Source organism: Miniopterus natalensis, chromosome 16 (assembly GCF_054644295.1).
Source record: "Miniopterus natalensis isolate mMinNat1 chromosome 16, mMinNat1.hap1, whole genome shotgun sequence".
NCBI lineage: Eukaryota > Metazoa > Chordata > Mammalia > Chiroptera > Miniopteridae > Miniopterus > Miniopterus natalensis.
The window spans coordinates 2,720,506-2,739,654 of NC_142096.1; the positions used below are offsets into that span (position 1 = coordinate 2,720,506).

Genomic DNA, 19,149 nt, shown 5'->3' on the forward strand with positions numbered 1-19,149 from the left:
GAAAAAACACACATCACCTTATCAACAAGGAGCACTCCAAAACTGTGAAACCAGTTTTCCTGGACTCCTCTCTCCAGCCTGGTAGGAAAGACAAACAGATCTGAACAGAAAGCTGTAAGGACATCCAGGAGGCAGGCGGTCAGGAAAGGCTTCCTGAAATAAAAGGCACAATCTGCTTTGATGCGTGTTTCTTTAACACACACTAGCCCTCGCATTTAGTATGTAGGGTAGTGGTGTGGCGACAATGAGGAAGTTGTGGTGGCTTACAACACGCTTATGTGCTGAAGCGACAGGAATGTACAGCTTCCACATGTTAGAGATACCTTAGCAGCTGATGAAGACTGGAAGCCAATCAGGTGTGTGGCTTTAATGCATTTGGTTTTAGGGAAGAACCACTGAAGGTCCAGTTCAAAGATAGTGTCTTTCGGACAGCTCAGGGATGTTTTGTGGGAGGTTAAAGACAAGTCAAAGGAGGTGGGAAGCAAACAGCAGACAGATGTCCCAGAGTAGCGCAGAGTAAATACTGACTGACTTTCCTTCCCTCCTAGCAACCAGTGGCAAGCAGCCAATCGCTCCTTGCTGCTCCCTTCCTGCAAAGGTGGGACAAGGCTCACCAGCTTTGAGGGGAAGAGACGAGTGACAGCAAGGAGAACACACTACTTGAGGTGTGAACCACTCACCCCTCAATGACCTTGCCACGGGCATCCTGAAAAACAGGGCTGCACCGAATGAGAGGTAACCAGAGGAAAGTGTCTTCTCAGTGATGACAAAGAGGTAGGATGAAATATAAATACAGTTGACATTTGAACAACACGGGGATAGGGGTGCTGACCCCCACCCCACTAGCTCCCAAAGTCAAAAATCCACATATACGTCTGACTTCTCCCCAAATTAGTTAATAGCTTACTGTTAACCTGGAGCCTTACCGATAGCAATCAGCACATATTTTGTATATTATATACTGTATTCTTATAATAAAGTAAACCTGAAAAAAGAAAATGTTATTTAAAAATCATAAGGAAAATACATTTAAAATACTGTATGTATTTACTGAAAAACTCGTTAAATTTGATGTAGGCATGGTGGGCAAGCTAAAATTAGAACCCACTAAGCAATAAAGGAGCAGAAAAACAGCAAAGCCAATTCTTAAAACAAATGCTAGAGATAAGCAATAGCAAAGGTTACTTTTTCTTGTTAGTGGAATCTCAAACTGAAAGAAGAAAAAGACCATCAAAAAAACATTTATTGGAATAAAGCATTTCCAGAGCTGTGGAAACAGAGGAAAAACTAAATGTATAAACGGACACTAAAGAACTAAGCACATTTGTTGTATCACTCCTTCACAGAAAACAGGTCTGGAAGAAGCAACAGTAAATGACAGACTTTGCTACTGTACTAAAAATGAAACACAGTGAATACAGAGTGGCAATTACCAGAAAGACAGCCTTGTTTCTATAGGGCATTTGTTTTATTTTAATGTGGGTTGGGTGCAAGGTATATGTGTTTTGCAGGAACAAAAATACTTTCAAAGACAGTAATTTTTAGTAATTTGTCTTACCCAACTACTTTACTGTAATTTCTCCTAACATTTTTTATAGCTAGTGAGTCTAGGGTGGAAACTTATTTTTCTATATTTACAGTAAATGCATAGGGATAGTCTGTCTTTCCTACCGAGAACAAAGGTTATGTACAACTTCTTCTAGTACAGGATTCTTTCCCCAAAGACTCCATGTAGAAATGCACAAGGACCCCAGCCAGCTGTTTTTCTCTCCCAGAAAAGCAGTTTAAAAGGCTGCCAATTTTGTCCCTGCCGCCTTCTAGCGTACTGCCTCAGGGACTTCAGGGCAGGTTTGTATTCCTTTGTCCTGCACTGATTCTAAATCATCCCTTTTTGGCATAAAATTTCCAAGGCATTTAATAAGTTTCCAGATTAATTTCACAGGGGAGGGGTTTCCCACCACCACTTCAAGTTTAATATGTCTGAAACCAAAACCTTCTCCTTAGCCCCTCATCTTTCAAATTAACTACTCTCTTCAACTACTTCCCTTCCTCTTAGTGAAAATCCCATTCTGTCACTATCCTAATCGAGTTCAGCTAGATTACTGTAACTAACTTCAAGATGGTCTTCACATCTGTGCTTCTCCCAACTTCAACAGCATTCTTTATACCACCTGACTCACCTGCCCAGTACACCACTTTTATCTTTAAAGGAAGAATCCCCCAAAACTCAGAGGTACCTTGAGGATCCTGCAAAAACGAGAGGGAATTCTACCTGGCAGGGCTCATGGCCACCCCCATTTAAACACAGTGTCACAGATTTTACATTAATGTTGTAAATGTCATCTTACTATTTTGTTAGGTGAAGGGGTGCTTAGCAATCACTGCCCTGAGTAAACAAATGGTCACAATACATTCACCTGTATTAGTTTTCTATCACTGCCATAAAAATTAACACAAATGCAATGGCTTAAAAGCACAGAAGTTTATCATTACAGTTCTGGAGGTCAGAGTCTGACATGGGTCTCACTGGCCTAGTATCAAGGCTCAGACAAGGCCGAGTTCTTTTCTAGAGGCCGGGGTGCTCTCCTGCATTTTTGAGCATCCAGTGTTCGTCTTTCATGACCCTTTCCACCATCTTCAAAGCCAGCAACAGCCAGCTGAGCCCTCCTTCCACTTTTAAGGAAACTTGTGATTACATTGAGCCCGTTAGGATTTTCCAGAATAGTCCTCCTATCATAAAGTCAGCTGATTAGCAGCCTTCTGCCACAGAAGGCAACATGTTCACAGGTTCCAGGAATTAAAACATGAACATCTGCAAATTAAAACGACAATGAGGTATCACCTCACACCTGTCAGAATGGCTCCATCAACAAATGACATGTGCTGGCGAGGGTGCGGAGAAAGGGGAGCCCTAGTACACTGCTGGTGGGAATGCAGACTGGTGCAGACACTGTGGGAAACAGTATGGAGTTCCCTCAGACCCAGTGATCCCACTCCTAGGAACAGATCCTAAGAACCCTGAAACACTAATCAGAAAGACTATATGCACCCCTATGTTCAGTGCAGTGCAACTTACAATAGCTTAGATCTGGAAACAGTCCAAGTGCCCATCACTAGATGAGTGGATAAAAAGCTGTGGGACATTCACACCATGGACTACTATGCAGCTGTAAAAAAAGGATCTCATACCCTTTGGGAGAGCACGGAGGGACCTGGAGAATATTATGCTAAGAGAAATAAGCCAGTCAGAGAAAGGTAAGTATCACATCACCTCACTCACATATGGAATGTAATGAACAAAATAAACTGATGAACAAAACAGATCCAGAGACATAGAAGCATGGACTCCACACCATGGGCTAAGGGACTGCAACTAGCCTGACGCTGAACTGGACGCAGCTCCAACATGGAAAGGAGACTCTGGACATGGGCTTTGTTTTTAGCTCTACTGAATCCCTGGCTACACTTCTTCCAGGACGGGACTCAGGGAAATGGGACTTTGGAATTCCACACAAATAAAAATCACTCATCCTCAGAGTGATTTGAAAATTCTTTTTCAAAATCACTTTTTTCCTCAAGTACATATTACCACCGATCACACTTTATTAACTTCAGTATTTGCCGTATTTCTTTAAACTCCCCAAGTGTCGCACCTGCTGGAGAACTGAAACAATATACCGTAACGTTATGACACATACTTTATTATCTGTCATGATGCATTTTAAAAGACATTAAAATACCAAAAATAAAGTAAGTACATTTTAATTTTTTTAGGACCCTGTTTTCACCATATTAGTTCAGTTTACCAAGAGTGCAACTGGGTTCATAAACATGTTAAATGCAATGGGATTACCCACCCCGTTTATAAGGACCAAAAGCACCTGTAGAGCTACAATTCACTATCACATCCCAATTTTCCAGGGCATCAAGCAGAGTGACTGAAGTACCACAGTCCGCCTCCTTGCTGGCTAATGGCATCAGCTCAAGGAATTTTAATATTTTAATAATACACCCCCAGAAACCTCATCTAAAACGAGCATCTGAGGTTCACACTATCCTTTGGATTATTTTTTTTTCAGTGAATGTTATATACACGTCTCCATTTTGCAAGAACACTTCCACTGGCAAAAAAGAGGAGGACACTGTGTAAAGTAGCCTTCACGACCGGAGGCATGCGGCAGAGCAGAAAGCACCGGCTCTGGGGTTAAGCGAGCCTGAGTCCACCGCAGCCACCACCACTGAAAAGGCAACGACCCTGGAGCAGTTTCCCCTCTAAGAGCCTGTTTATTAATCTCACGGGGGGACTACACCTACGCTGCTGCGAAACACGCATGAGGAAGAACATACTACCCGCAACAGTAAAGTGCCGGGGATGTGTCTGCCTCCCTTTAAAAGCAGTTCCCTAGAAAACACAATGTTACACGATGGGCCGGGGCGTTCAGGCTCCACTGTCCGGAGCCAGCCCGGTCTCCGTTCTCCCCGCAGCCACCCCGGGATGAGCACACGGCACAAGTTCAATCCACACCAGTCCGCGGTTAAGCCAACAAGGCCTCCAGCTCTTCTGCGCAGAGATACGACATGTAACAGGGAGCTCCTAGCTTTCTACCTACGGCTCTCTCCCTACAGTCTGCTATGGAAACATTCGATCCCGGCTGTTAATGTTTGAGTTTGTGTTTGTTTGTTTTTACCTGCCTGAAATACAAACTTCTGGGCCGCTGGCTTCCACCTTCCCTCTCCTCCACGCGCGATCCAGCTCACGTCTAAGGAATTTAAACGTGTTTTCAACGGACCATCCAGAAATTAAATGTACTCTGAAAAATACTTCTTTAACAAACAAACGAACCAGAGAGCGGACTATTTTACCAACCTGCCCGCCTCGGTCGCCCAGCCTCCCGTGGAGCACCGTGGGAACCTCACGCTCAGCCCGCCCGCCCCGTAAACGCCCCGCCTGAAGGTCCCCGCAGCCCAGGTCCACACGGGCCCGCGGGCCTCCTGAAACCAGCGTCAAAGGCTGGGAAACAACTTGGAGACAATGTTCGGCAGGAAAAAGAAACACCGCGCCCAGCCGCGCGACCTTTAAGAGGCATGAAGTAGGTGCTAAGATGGAGGGGCGTCTGCGAGGGCCGACGGCGGGCAGGGCCACCGCCGGGCGTGTGCTCAGGGCTGCGGGGAGGCGCCGCACGCCGGGCAGGACCCCGGGAGGACCCCGCGGCCCGGCGGCGCTGCGGGGCCGGGCCCCGGCGCGGGGGGAGGCGAGGCGGGGGGAGCGGCGTCCGCACCGCTCGGCGGCCTCGTTTCTTCCTTAAAAAGCACGCAGTCCTCCTGCAACTTGGGGAGAACGGCCGCGGGACCCCGCCGCCCGGCAGAGCCGCCCCTCCCCTCCGCACCCGCGCGACCCTCAGTCCGTCACGGAAAAGCCGCAGTCGGCGCTTTCCGGTCTCGCGAGGAGGCCGCCGGGGAGACGCGCGGCAGCGGCGCCCGGGACCCGCACCCCGCCCCGCCCGGTCGGAGGCGCCCTCGGGACGGGCCCGACTTACAGCAGCAGTAAGCGCTCAGAAAAACAAACAAAAAAACCCCCAAAAACCCAAACACGCGAAACGCGGGGAGGGGGAGGGAGTCGGCGCCGCCGGCCTCTCAGGCCCGCCCGGCCCGGCCCCGGGCTCGCCGCCTCCGAACCCAAACAAACAACGAGTCTCGGGCGGCCCGGCGCCCGCCCGAAGGGCGCGGGGTCCCCGCTCCCCGACCCCGCAGCGCCCGCGGCCGCGGGCCCCGACCCCGGCGCCCCCTCGGCACGGCCCCGGCCTCCCTCGACCCCGGCCCCGGCGACCCGCCGGCCCCACGACCCCGACCCCGCGCGCGGCGCTACCTGGCGAGGCGGGCGGCCGGGCCGCGGGGCGCGGGGATCAGGGGCCGGGACTCGCGAGCTCCGCGCAGCCGCCGCCGCCGACGCCGCCTGAGGAGGGCGGGACGCCGGGACCCGCGGCGGAGGGAGCGGCCCCGCGGGAGCTCCGGCGGCGTCAGCCCTGGGCATGCGCGGAGGCCTCCGCCAGGACGCCCGAGTCAGCGAGTCCCGGACGCCCCGCGCCGGCTCCGCCCCCGGGCCGCCCCGCCCCCAGGCCCAAGCCACGCGAGGTCTCGAGAGACAGGGGCCAGGGGGTGGATATCGCGAGAGCAGGAGCAGCCTCCTCGCCCCCTGCCCGGCGTCTGGAAGCTCGCGGGCCGGAGCGGGGCGCGGTCCCTCGACCTCGGGGGCGCCGGGTCGGGTCCTCCCGCTGTCGGGGCAGCTTCGCGGGTGCTGCCTGGGGGGTTAACTCCGGAGGCTGCGGGCAGAAAGGGGCCGCTGCCAACCTGACGAGCCCGGGGGCGGCCCTGCCAACCCGGGGACCCGGAGTAGCCACCAGGGTGCTATGAGAGCGACGCGTTTCACCAAAAGCGGCTTATCCGCGGCCGGCCTCCTCCCAAAAGCGGTTTATCCGCGGCCGGCCTCCTCCCTGCAGAGGGCCGCCTTCAGCCGGCTGGGGCATCGCCCCTTTTCCCAGGCCGCTCCCCGCGCAGGCCTAAGCGGCGGGGCCCCACCCTCACCCCTCTCCTGCCCCTGTCGCCTGAATGTCCCTTGGCCTTTGGGGTCGCTGAACGAGCGAGCCCGCGCCTCCTGCGCCCCGGCCGCGCCTCCCGCGCCACGTTGCGGCTGAGGACACCTGTCGTCCTCGGCACACCGGGACCCGCTGCGAGGCTGGGGCTGCAGCAGTTACAGGGAGATTTTTTTTTTTTTTTAAATATATCTTTATTGATTTCAGAGAGGGGAAAGGAGAGGGAGAGAGATAGAAACATCAATGATGAGAGAGTCATTCCCGCAACCGGGGCATGTGCCCTGACCCGAATCTAACCCGGATCTCCTGGATCCTAGGTCGAGGCTCAACCGCTGAGCCACACTGGCCGGGCACAGGGAGATTTTCAACCCCGGTTAGTCAGGGGCCGGCGGTGTGCAGTCAGCTTTAAAATCCCACATTGTGCTGTTCTTGTTCACATATACCCCCAAACAGAGTTATCTGTGTATTTTACATTGTATCTTTGTGGGAATAGGTTTATAAAGCGTTTAAATCTGGGTGCTTGTACCTCGGCTCATTTTTATTTATTTAATTTTTTTTACCTCTATATAAACATAGACGTAACACTTACCTAAAATAAAAAGTGCATGTTTTCGCGGTTGTGAGATTTAATGTATCTTTTGTGTCTTGTGTTCTTTAAAAAATCTGTGATGAGTATGTACTGTTTTTTTCAGATTTTCTTTCTATACAAAAATAGAAAACATAAGAAATGAGAGAGAGGTTCATTTGGTTCCTGGAATAATATAGATAACAGACTTGCTTTTAAATGATTCATGCGATCCATCTATTTGATGGAACTGTAGTTACTGAGCGACAACTGTGGTCTCGTCTGACATGAAGGGATGAGCTCTTTTCAGTGACAAACGACCAGATGATGATGAATTAATAATATTTTCATCAGGCCCCGTCAGACCCGTCTTCTCAGTATAGATCCAGTTTATCATGGACCGTTGTGCAGATACCAAAGTTGTCATGCTTTCAAAAGTTGCAACTGTGGCGGTTCTAGTACTTTGTCAAATAACATCTTTCTCCCATCTTTAGGGCCTCATAGACGTCAGATAGCTGATCTTCATAATGATGAGCCAGAGCAGGTCCTGTCCCAAGAGGTCTGCCCCCAAGGCACAGAGCTCTCAGGACAGTGCTCTTAGCACATGCACGTCCAGCACAAGAAGTGAAAGCACAAGTGTAGTAAAGAGTATTCGCTTTTATTTTTCAGTATGCCTCATTAAAAAAGTTTTATTAGTAGTACATTAATAAACTTAAGGAACACAGTGACAAGTTTTTGTCACAATATGAATTTATATTTTACAAACATCCACCAAAACAATAAAAAATGAAATAAATATATTTACATTTCATATTTCTGGTATTTCTTTTTATTTTAATACATATAAAATATATAACATTTACAATATTTTATTTACCTTCAAAAGTAACTTCAGATGTGCACATAAGTGAATTATAATTTTAAAGTACTGAGGAAGAAGAATAAATCATAAATAGCAGTTTTAGAGGGATGGATAAAGCCGTTCTTTAAGGAGAACTCAGGAGTATAGAAGTTTTAAGAGTAGCGAACTACTTGTTTTTAACATCAGAACATCTACACTTACCTTAAAGAGTAAAGCACAAGATTGTCCCTGTGCTTATTTTAAAGCTCTCCACACCGCTGACTCCCAGCAGTGATTCTAAATAATTTTTAGATCAGAACTTTTCACAACAGCAAATCAAGCTTCTCTCAACTCCAGCATTCGACGCAAAGTTCATGAGCAAGCTTTGTTGGAAATGAGGGGAATGCCGGGGTACAAACGAGTGTTTTCTCTGCTCCCGTGGTTAATATGGATGTGACACTTATTTTCAAGTAATGACTTTTCTACTTGCTAAATGACAGCACTGTGAGCAAAGGCTTTCAAACTCTAAGTTGGTTATAAGCCTGGAAAATGGGCAATAAGTTATTAGTTAATTATTTTCCCTTAAAAATAGTGTTGGCTGACATATGTTAGCATACACATTACACTTACATTATCTATGAAAGTAGTTTTAAATAAATACTTGTTTCAATATAACAAATTTAAAATGCCCCTGCTTTAATTTACTTCAGCTTACATGAATTGCTATATTTTCATCAGGCAAAGTACATTATTACAGTAGTTAGCAAAATTTGAAATACTTGAACTCCCTTCTCTGACCTTATATCTGACCAATATTCTCTTTTGGCTTGTACTACGTACACTAGGATGAACCCTTTAAATGTGTGTATATATACATACACATGTATACATATATACATATGTACATATATATGCATGATGCGCACACACACACATACCAAGGCACTGGAGGGGTTAACACTAAATTAAACATTCTGCTGTTAAAATGTTCTGCAGTACAAACTAGGTTTTAATGTGAATAAGCCTAATGCTTCTAAATCAAAATTATGTGAGAAATGGAGATTTATTTTAATATTTTTCATATCTATGCTTTCTCATTCAGTAATCCAACTACATTAAGTGTAAGTGTAATTATACTGCACTTACAAAAAGTTTTAAAAGATGTTAAATACTACTTGCTCACTAATGAAAAGTAGAATAATATTTTTAATAGGTGGCTGCTCCCCTAATTACGTAACATAGTAATTTAGGCCTTTTTATCAATAGTATCAAAAATAAATATAGTATTATCATAAATTTTAATTCAAGTTACAATTTACAATGCAGATATTAAGTATATGTATTTGAAATAATTTTCATCTGTAATTAACATTTTGTTATATATACATACGTATACACATGTGTGCGTGTGTTGCACAAGGAGATGTATGTCCATACATGTCTCATTGCGCATCTTTTCCTACATCACACACACAAGCAGAGGCTGGCATATTTTTATGATGTAACAAAAAAGGTATTTCAATAAATTGCCTTTTTGTATTTTTCTTAAATGGAGCTTTTAAAAATCTGACAATTTTTCAATAATTACATGACACATAAAGTTTTAAACTGTTTTTGCTTTCAGCTCACTCGCCCGTTTCGTATTCCCTGTAGACCAGGTCATCACACTGACGGCACACGGGTGCCACCCCAGGCGGGCGCACTGAGCCACAACGCCAGGCGGTAGCCGGGGTTCCATCAGGACCTGGAGGCTGCTGCCTCCATCCCGGGGCAGACGTCGCCCTCTCTTCTTTCTCCACAAGTTCAATAGCAAAGCCTGCCTTCAGTGGGCTTCTTATTTAAAACGACTGTTATGTGTGATCAATAAATATGGAATATTTCCACAATATTGCCCTAATTACAGGTATGTATTTAGTTTTTTGGTCAAAATAAGTTCTATTAATATTGTTGAATTTTCCACAGTTTTTTAAGTAACATGTCCTAGGCCCAACTTAACACTTGCCCATGTAAAACTATGAAACTTTCTTTTTAAAAAAAAATTTAATGTGATTCAGAATTGATCAGATGCAAAGTGAAGTGAAAATCTATGATTATAGAAATAGTTGGATGTTAATTCTTTAATTATAATGGTAGTGCCTTTTTACAAATCACTTTTTCCATCTTCAGTGATATTTTCCTCTTACTTAAAAAATAAATCAAACCACCTTATTAGATACTTGGTCATTTTCACGTGGAAATGTCCAATTTTGATTTGGTTGGGAACATGTGCGTTAATTTAAAAAAAAAAAAAGCGTATTTTCCTTTTTTAATAGGCAGCTGGCTGTTTAAAAGATCTCAGGACAGCTGTAGTGAAGGACAGGAAATGTTTTCCCTGTTATACAAATAGTTATGTAATATCTGGACTCTGAGTCCTGTGCACACTCCCCCCAATGCTTTCAAATTTCCAGCCTCTTCAGATCTACATTCCTAAGAAAATACACCTAAAAGAACCTTCATTGTTTAGAATCATATAATCATTTTTTATGACATGGTAAGGTAGAAGTTTAAAATCTTTACTTTCATACCTCACTTTATCATTCAACGTTACCAAAATGGAAAAATTTCATTTAACTAACATAAGTAATCGCTTTGAGACTGCTTTCTAGAAACATTTTAGTTTACGATTAGCTAGGGTTAGGATTACCAAGAATTGTTTCTCACACCACAGTTATTGATATTCTTTTTTCTGGAAAATTTTGGGGTCCCTGAAAATTTATGAAACTTTAATTTGAAAATAAACTCCATCAGGCAAAATACAAGTCTCCTTGAACGAAAGACAGAACAAGATGTTCGTGAATGTTGCCTCATTCACAATTAAAGGAACACATTTGGGCGTATGTGGTCGACACTAGCAGTGAATAAAACTTTGAGTATGAGTCTTCCGAGGAGGAAATAGTTCATTTCACACTGAGCCCATCATAGGTCAATGCGGTCACCCTTTTGCAACTCTTAGAAATATTTCACAATAAGAGAAACAGAGCTGGCGTGTCTGTGTCAAATCATGAAGCGATAATACACGGAGAAATCTACGTCAGCAAATTAAAGTGGCTTTTTTCTTTGATGAGGTTTTTTTGCATGCTAGTGTCCTTGCTGCCCCACGGTTTTTCTGCCTCCTTTAGGTCACTCGTAATAAAACCACAGGCTATTAGTTCATGATCTGAACCAACATGTATTTTGCATACAAAATATTCTAAAACACAGAAGTAACCATTAAATTTAGTATTTTTATTTTATTTACAGAGAGTTTACAACTTCTGTATTACTTACACAATGCAAAGCCTCCGTTGTTTTGATGAGAGCAGGACACTGGCCGAAACCAGCGGGTGCGAGAACAAGCCGCCCGCTCGCCTGGGCCGGTCCTCTGCGGCCTCCCCAGACGGAAGCGCTTCCAGATCCCGGCGGCCGCTCCTTTCCTGCTGAAACGGTCATTTGACTCGATGATGTTATTGTTTCGCCCAGATCTAAACTGATGAGTCTGTTTGTTCTATTTATACAGTCAGGGTCAGTAGCAACACAAAGCTCAGCGGGTCAGGTCGAGTGCTTTGCTTTGCTTGTCGCAGTAGAAGTGGCCGCAGCAGAAGCAGTAGCCTGGTGGCCTAAAAAGAGAGGGTCCAGACAAGCGACTTTGGCAGCAAAGAATGAATGAATGCAGTGAAGAACAGCAAATAGATTTGAAAATTCCAGCTCCTGAGAAGAAAAATGGGTCAGATAAAATAAAAATAAATTTCTTAAAAAAAACTGGAAATAATCAGACACCTCTGACAATGATACCCACTCCTGGGGCTCCAAGGATTATTTCGATAGAGCTGGGGCCCTGCTTTCACTCACCCATAATGTGAATTTCAGAACGACATGTTCGTCTCCCCACTGAGCCCCGTGGATGACCCTCCCCCAGTTATTTACTGTCTCTTTGTGATGAAGCTCTTCTGAACCCCATTTACCACACTCAACATACATTCTCTTCAAACTCGTTCATTCAGTCAACAAATATTTGTTGATGTTTACTATGCATTTAGTCATTTTCTTGGCGAAAAGATAGAAGAGTGAGCCAAACAGACACCTAGAAGGAGAGGACTGCCTTTTACTGTACATAAATTGACTTTAAGTTATGCCTTTCAGTGAAAATTAGCCATTAAAATCTTTAATTTTAATTTTTGGGCCGTGAGGCACAGTCCGAGGTCAACAGAGAATGTATGCTTTTGTCTTCTGGTCCTTCTAAATTTTCTCTCCTTTGCTTCCTAACAGTACGAATGTAGTTAGAGGCGGTTTATGTGATGAACTTGGGTTTACCTTTGCTTCAATCTGTTTAGTGTCTGGATTCTGAAACAAAAATTTGATTTTGCTCTTGCCATCATCTGAAGAGCCTTTAAGATGAGAAAACTTATACCTCCAAAGTACAGCCTGAAGGGAAAGAAACAGAACACAAGTCAACACAATATCTTCACTCAGACCACAACCTAGTTCTTTTAAGTGCAAAAGGGTAATCATATTAAGTTAGTACTATATCCCAGTATTAAAAAGTAAATTAAAATATATTCATCAAAATCTATAATTTAGATTCAAGATATACTTTTATTTCTAGAAATAACTTATGTACCCATGAAATAATTATTCCAAAAAATATATACAAATAAATAAATTTGAATAATTTGTTTCATATTATCATGAAATAAAAACAAGCTCACTTAAAACATATGTCGATGCCAGTGACTAAACAAAAACACCTATTATATGTTTCTTTGTTTTGTATTAATAGAAATAAGGCGATTTTGAATTGATAATTCTGTAGAACTTTCTCTTTAAGCTCAAACTAATAACCTGTAGCTTTACCAAGATGAAAGCGAGCCTGAGTAAATAATTATAATGAAAATTTACACGGCGCCATCATGAGATTGAACTAGAATAAGCAGTTTATAGAACTAGCCCAATCAGGCTATCATATCTCAGTGTATGGGATTATTTGACTCAAAACCGTCTTCTTGTATTGCAGCAACAGATTTAGTTAATATTAAATCCTCATAAGAACCAAAATGCTAATTAAAACATAACCCTGCTCTTAATTGTTTGAATATATAGTGACATGGAACCCCAGTGACAGGTCCAAACATTTTTTTTGGGGGGGGCTGAGAATATACATATATTTTAATTTAGAGAAAAACTGAGATGGTAAAGAGAGTTCCTATGTCCGTCCCTACACACAGTTTACTTGATTGTCGATATCTCATAGTAATATGATACATGTCATAATTAAGGAACCAATATTGGGACAGTATTGTTATCTGGAGTCCATTATTTGTTCAGGTTTCCTTAGTTTTAACCTAATCACGTTTTCTGGGACAGGCTCCCAGCCACTCCCACGTCACACTCACTGCGTCTTTGTAAGCTCTCCTTGGCTGTCACAGTCTCTCATTTTCTTGTCAGACTGTCCTTGACAATTTCACGAGTACTGGAAAGACATTCTGTAGAATGCCCCTTGTTGGAATTTGTCTGATATTTTTCTCATGACTAGATGGGCCAAAGATTTTATGAAAGTAAAATATTACCCTGTAGTTTTTGCCAGTGATTCTAGTGTATCGTGTTGAGAGGGCTCCATTTAAGCTACAGTATAGTGGAACCTGTTGTGTGTTTTTATTAAACTTTGGTGCATGGTCTTAACATGATTCAATAATCCACTTAAACATAACGCGATGTGAATAAAAGCATAATTTTAAATATGAATTCTATGACTTATTATTCTATTATTTATTGGAGTCTTTAATGACACTTGGCATGATTTCAATTTTTAAAAACGCATTACTCCTTGTTTTGTGTCCCTACATATGGCCCATTCCAGAGAATGTCCCACATGCACTTGAGACAAAGTACACACTGTTCTTGTTGGGTGGACGGTTCCCTGTATGTTCTGTGGGTAGAGTTGGTAATAGTCTTGGTCAAGTTCTCTAGTTCCTTATCGGTCCTCTGTCTGGTTATTTCAATCATTCTAAAATCAAAATGTCTGCAGAACATTTCCAGAGCTGACGGAACTCATCACCTTTGTCACAGCATCAAAGCAGACGAATCCTGCGCTGAAGTCAATCGTGAGTCCCATTAGATGACTTTCTAGTACACACGCATACGTCTTGCACTAGACAGAACAGAAAACACGGTTACTTTTCGTGAGCTTGATCCCAGGTCAGGATTAATAGCTAATATTTATCCAAGACTGGGAAAGCTTCTGTAATAAGTGGTCATCGGTGGGCGGGGTAAACTGGAAATCAGCAAAATCTTCGTAGATGACATGACCTATGAAAAAAGCGTCGGAGTCCGTGTGTAGTTTTGAAGGGTAGAGATGAAATGAAGGCCTTCTGGCAAGAAAAATGAACATTTAACTGAAAATGAGGTGATCATGACTGAAGAACAGGGAACGGTCTTGTAAAGGATTAATTAAAATCAGAGCATTTTCACTCTAGATTTAAAGTGGAACTGATTCTAATTAAAATCACCAATATGCTTTTGATGCCTGGTAGGAAACAGCCTGGAGAGATCAAATGGCCGAGGAATGAAAATGTTCCTCAGAGCTGCGTTACTGTTCACGTCATCACAATGGCTACTTAGCCAGTGTGTCTGAGGAGGCCCAGGCTCAGAGAAGAGTCTTTCATGCTAACTGGAATGTCTAGGGGAGCTCGGAGCGAGGGCACCCCAGCGTGTCGCAGGCCCGAGCGCTCCAGGGGCTCACCTGTATGCGCTCTACCTCCAGGAAGGTGGCCGTCTGGAAGGCCCTTTCCCACTGGGCCAGGTCGCAGCCCAGCTCCACGGAGAAGTAGAGGTCCTCGCCCGACTCGGCCTGCACGGTGAAGCAGTGCCTGCGCCGGTCCAGCAGCTCGCTGTCCTGCGGGAAGCCGGGGGTTAGGGCCGCGAGCGCCAGCTCCCACCGCCGCCTGGGCCTCAAGTCAGGCCGACCGGGGCGCGGCTGGGGGGCCGGTGGCAGAGACCGCACTCGACACTGTCACTAAATCTTCCTTAAAAACGGTCGCTGCTCAGAAGGAGACTAACCTTTGGGTGAGGAGCACACGGGGTGACACACGGGTGATGCAGGATAATATTGCGCACTTGAAACCTGTATAACCCTACTAACCAGTGTCGCTCCAATAAAAGTTAAAAAAAAAAAGAGGTCCCTGCAGCCAGAATCCCAGGCCTCAAGGTCCATGACATTTCTCCTCTGCACTGACACGGAATCCCATCCATAAACAGAAGCTGGGTTCCTGGCTTCAGCTTTTGCTAGCAACCCCAGGCACAGTGAGGAGCCCGCAGTGACCTATATTTTTATTTCGCTTCTGTGCTACTGTAAACGTCAGCTTTGATCTAGAATCATTCTATAGGAAAGAATTATGAGCACTTCAGAAGTAATCATCTTTCTTTGTCTCTGCTTCAGACACGTTTGATACATTGCATTATGTTGCAAATATTCCAGCATTTTCTCCTCCACAGAGTCTTTAACTGGAAGAGAAACGACTGACGCAAGACACAGGGAACGCGGCCTTGTTTGCACAAATGAGGTCGACCTCGGCAAGGCCAATTAATGATCGATCGCGGATACTCCCAGCCCACAGTCCCTGGAGCAGAAACGGAACGTAGATTATCATTGAGTCTTATAAAGTATTCTGTTTTTTTAATTAAAAATGGCTACAGAAACCATTTGGAATTTTAAAGAATGCGCGATGATTTTCTATCGCAACAGTTTTGTGTAGAGCACGGAAACTGATTAAAAGCGGTCGTATGTCGTTCTGCATCCTCAGAGCCATAGCCTAACCCCGAGAATTAAAAAAGACAGATACCCTTTCTTTGCACGTGCCTTCATATTTTCTACATTTTCTAAATCAAAGACTTATCCACACCTTTCTCTTCTGTATTTTCCTCAGCAAAAAAGCTATGGTAATAATTCACTATTTCCAAGGGCACTTCCTACCCCTTCCTCAGCGGGTTCCTGCCAGGCTTTTCCTTGTTTCCTCCCCACAGAATCTGCTTAACAATCATCTCAGGCAGTAGGAGGGCGCCGACCCACCTCTCCGCGTTATATTCTACATACGGGGTGTCCCCCCAAAATGGATGCACGCTTTAACAGCTGACAGCTCAATTTTGAACATGAACTGTATTTTAATAAACACTGCCTTTATAATTATTCAAAGTGTGTGAATGCATTTTGGGGGACTATATATATATGTTATATATATGTTATATATATAGTTATATATATATGTTATATATAGTTATATATAGTTATATATATGTTATATATATATAATTTACTTGTATATATAAATTATGTGCATATATATTATTTGTCTTTATCTTATATTTCCTTTTATAACAATGCATCATTTCTTTTCAGACCCTACTTATGAGCCAAAACCACTGTTTGCTGAGGAAAAATGATTAACATTTTTGCTACCTATGGATCATACCTTGAGAATCTTGCACATGATCTCATAAACTGAAAATGTTTTTTCTGCTCGGGTCCAGTCCCACGTCGTCACCTTCAAAAAACGAGAAAGTGATACGCCATGTGCTTGAGAAAGAGCTCCTGTTCCCCTTTCTGTTACCTGTGTGCTGTGCCCCCCGGGGGCCTGTCCCGTGCGCACCGCGTGGTCTCTCGGTGGCGAGTGTCGCGGAGAGGCTCGTGCACAGCTGTGGCCTCCCCTCCTCTAAGCCCTACCCCCGTTTCTCCTCCTCTCTCAGCAAATATCTCATGTTACGGGCAACAATCTCTACTGGCCCAATGTCTTTACACATTTTAAAGAATGTGTGCAGTCTTTACAAATAAATATTAAGTATGTCTACTTCACACTAGTAATTTTTTTTTTTTTTTTAGTTTACCACTCGATACCTACAAAGAAGATTACTAGATAGCAACACTGAGTTTGATTTTTCAAAAATGCATAGTTTATATTAGTAGTCATTCTAAGAGGTGAGAACACCTTACAAAATTATGAAGACATCAAGCGCTTTCAAACAATGAAACTGTTTAACTTGCTGAAGTTTGAACCACATATCTATATTTCCAGTCATAAGAAATTATTCCGAGTAGTAACATAGTAGATGTAAATATTAATGACTTTTTTTAACCTGCCTCCCTGGTGTTTTGAACTTTGTATAGACACAGACATTAAAAATGGCAGCAAGTGGGACTTGATAATTCTCAGACCCTACCCATCATTCGGCTTGTATGTGAGTGGCCTGACATTGAATATTTATATTCAATAAATATTTATTGAGAATCACTATTGTGTAAGGTACATGTTTCAAAAGCAAGATATTAGGTGCAATGGATACCCACACATGTCTAATGCAAAGCCCACCGACTAGCATGTAGGACATCAAAAATACTATTGATTTACTGTAGACAGACTTGTACCACATAAACATATCTTGCTTGTCATAAATGCCTAAATAGAAAAGGCTTCTAGATTTTTCAATGGTTATAAAATAACATTGAATGATGACATATATATTTAGCAAAATATGTTCAAAAACATTCGGACTGTTTTCTATTTTTTCCTGTGGCTTATTTTCAAAATATATTGGCAGCATGCTACTTTTTATTGTTAAGCTGGCGTCGCTCTGTTGTGATAATATGGGAAAATAAGAGTGTTGGACAAAAACACTTACCGGAGGTGCCAGAAACTTGTAAAGACACGAACCCCTCAGGGCTAGAAATATCGGAGAGTACACACAGTCCTGCAGGGGGTCCTGCTCCCGGGCCTCACACCAACCCATGTAGACTATCTGCAAGGAAATTGAATATAATAACTGCAAAAAAAGTCTCATATCAGACGTATTATGTATATTTTTTATATCTTAACGCTCTAATAAAATTATCAAATTAATCGATGCAAAAAGCATATTAACCAGATTTGCCTTCAAAAGGTATATGTGAACCACTAGTAAGAATTTGTAGCATGTTTCCATGAGCACTTACCAGGTGTTTATTTGTTTACGCAGTCCAGCTTGGCATGAATTATGCCTCCCACTTTCTACCATTTGTACTATGAGATTATTTATCTGTAATAGAATTCATTGACTTATACCATCTCTTTACCAGTTTGTGACCTTTCACTGTCTGGGCACAAGTGGGTAACAAGATAAGCCAGAGATATCAGACGTTATTACCGCTCGGGGGTCCGCGTCTCCACATCTCCCCGGGCCTTTCTTGGTCTAGCTACCGATCTAAGATGACTAAGATTGTTCAAGCGTTATTCATACATCGGAGGGCAGCGACGACAACTCTTCTGCTTCTAGCTCTTAAATTTGGGTGGATCAATTTCCAAAAGGAAATTAAAGATTACTCCCCTTTTCATCATTTGATTGAGGTAAAGGTCAAACATGTACATAAACAATTATTTAACGAATATTACATTCCCTGAAGAATATTCATATATCATTTTGTTTATCTCTTACCACAGTCTATGTGGTAGAGGTACCTGGGAGAACACATTTTCTACATCATGTAACTTGCTTTAGTTTTATAACTGGTTGATAGAGGTGAGTCCAGATGTGGATTAGCTTTTGCCACAGGGGCACTTTCTGATACAGAAGAAGCCATAAAAGATTAAGATACTTTTTCAGCCTCAGTTTTAGGGCATAAAGTCAAGTCCAGGGCCCTCCAAGTGGGGTTAGCCTTAGTCAACATACTCTGGTTTTATTTTTGTTCACAGCTGCCTAACATGGTAAGCAAACAAAAACTCATAGACACAGAATAGTATGGTGGTTACCACAGGAAAGGTTGTAGTGGGTAATCAAGGGTAAAGGGAACCAAATATATGGTGATGGAAGAAGACTTGACCTTGGGTGGCGGGCACACAATGATATACAGATGATGCATCATAGACTTGTACCCTTGAAACCTATATAACTTTATTAACCAATGTCGCTCCAATAAATGTAATTTAAAAATATTACAGTGATAAAAAAAAAGAAGGCATTGCACTGTTACCAAGGCACAAAGGCTTAGGCGGCCCAGCTCCTGGTGGAAAGTAAAGTGCAGAGAAATGAGTCACTGGTCGAGGGCACGTACCTGGGTTGCAGGTTCAATCCCTGCCCCAGGTCGGGGCATGTGTGGGAAGCAACTAATCAATGTG

The 19,149-nt window shown here is 43.4% G+C and overlaps 2 protein-coding genes across 3 annotated transcripts in view; both read right to left on the bottom strand.

Moving 5' to 3' along the window:
• PCMTD1 (protein-L-isoaspartate (D-aspartate) O-methyltransferase domain containing 1) overlaps positions 1-5,951 on the bottom strand; it is a 34,616-nt gene extending 28,665 nt beyond the window's left edge. Inside the window, exon 1 of one of the 2 annotated variants that reach the window (XM_087825262.1) lies at positions 5,867-5,951. The gene's annotated coding sequence lies outside the window, so the exon portion shown is untranslated. Of the gene's footprint in view, positions 1-17; positions 4,447-5,866 lie in introns of those variants that run through there. The other variant, XM_087825263.1, reaches the window with a different exon arrangement.
• Positions 5,952-11,370: 5,419 nt separating this feature from the next.
• Positions 11,371-19,149, bottom strand: part of SNTG1 (syntrophin gamma 1) — a 46,551-nt gene continuing 38,772 nt past the window's right edge. The window contains exons 13-18 of the mRNA XM_016198959.2: positions 17,681-17,797; positions 16,477-16,548; positions 14,751-14,903; positions 14,067-14,159; positions 12,326-12,436; positions 11,371-11,722 (exon numbers count right to left, since the gene is read on the bottom strand). Coding sequence (XP_016054445.1) covers positions 11,564-11,722; positions 12,326-12,436; positions 14,067-14,159; positions 14,751-14,903; positions 16,477-16,548; positions 17,681-17,797 — 705 coding nt within the window. The 3' untranslated portion in view covers positions 11,371-11,563. The remainder of the gene's footprint in view (positions 11,723-12,325; positions 12,437-14,066; positions 14,160-14,750; positions 14,904-16,476; positions 16,549-17,680; positions 17,798-19,149) is intronic.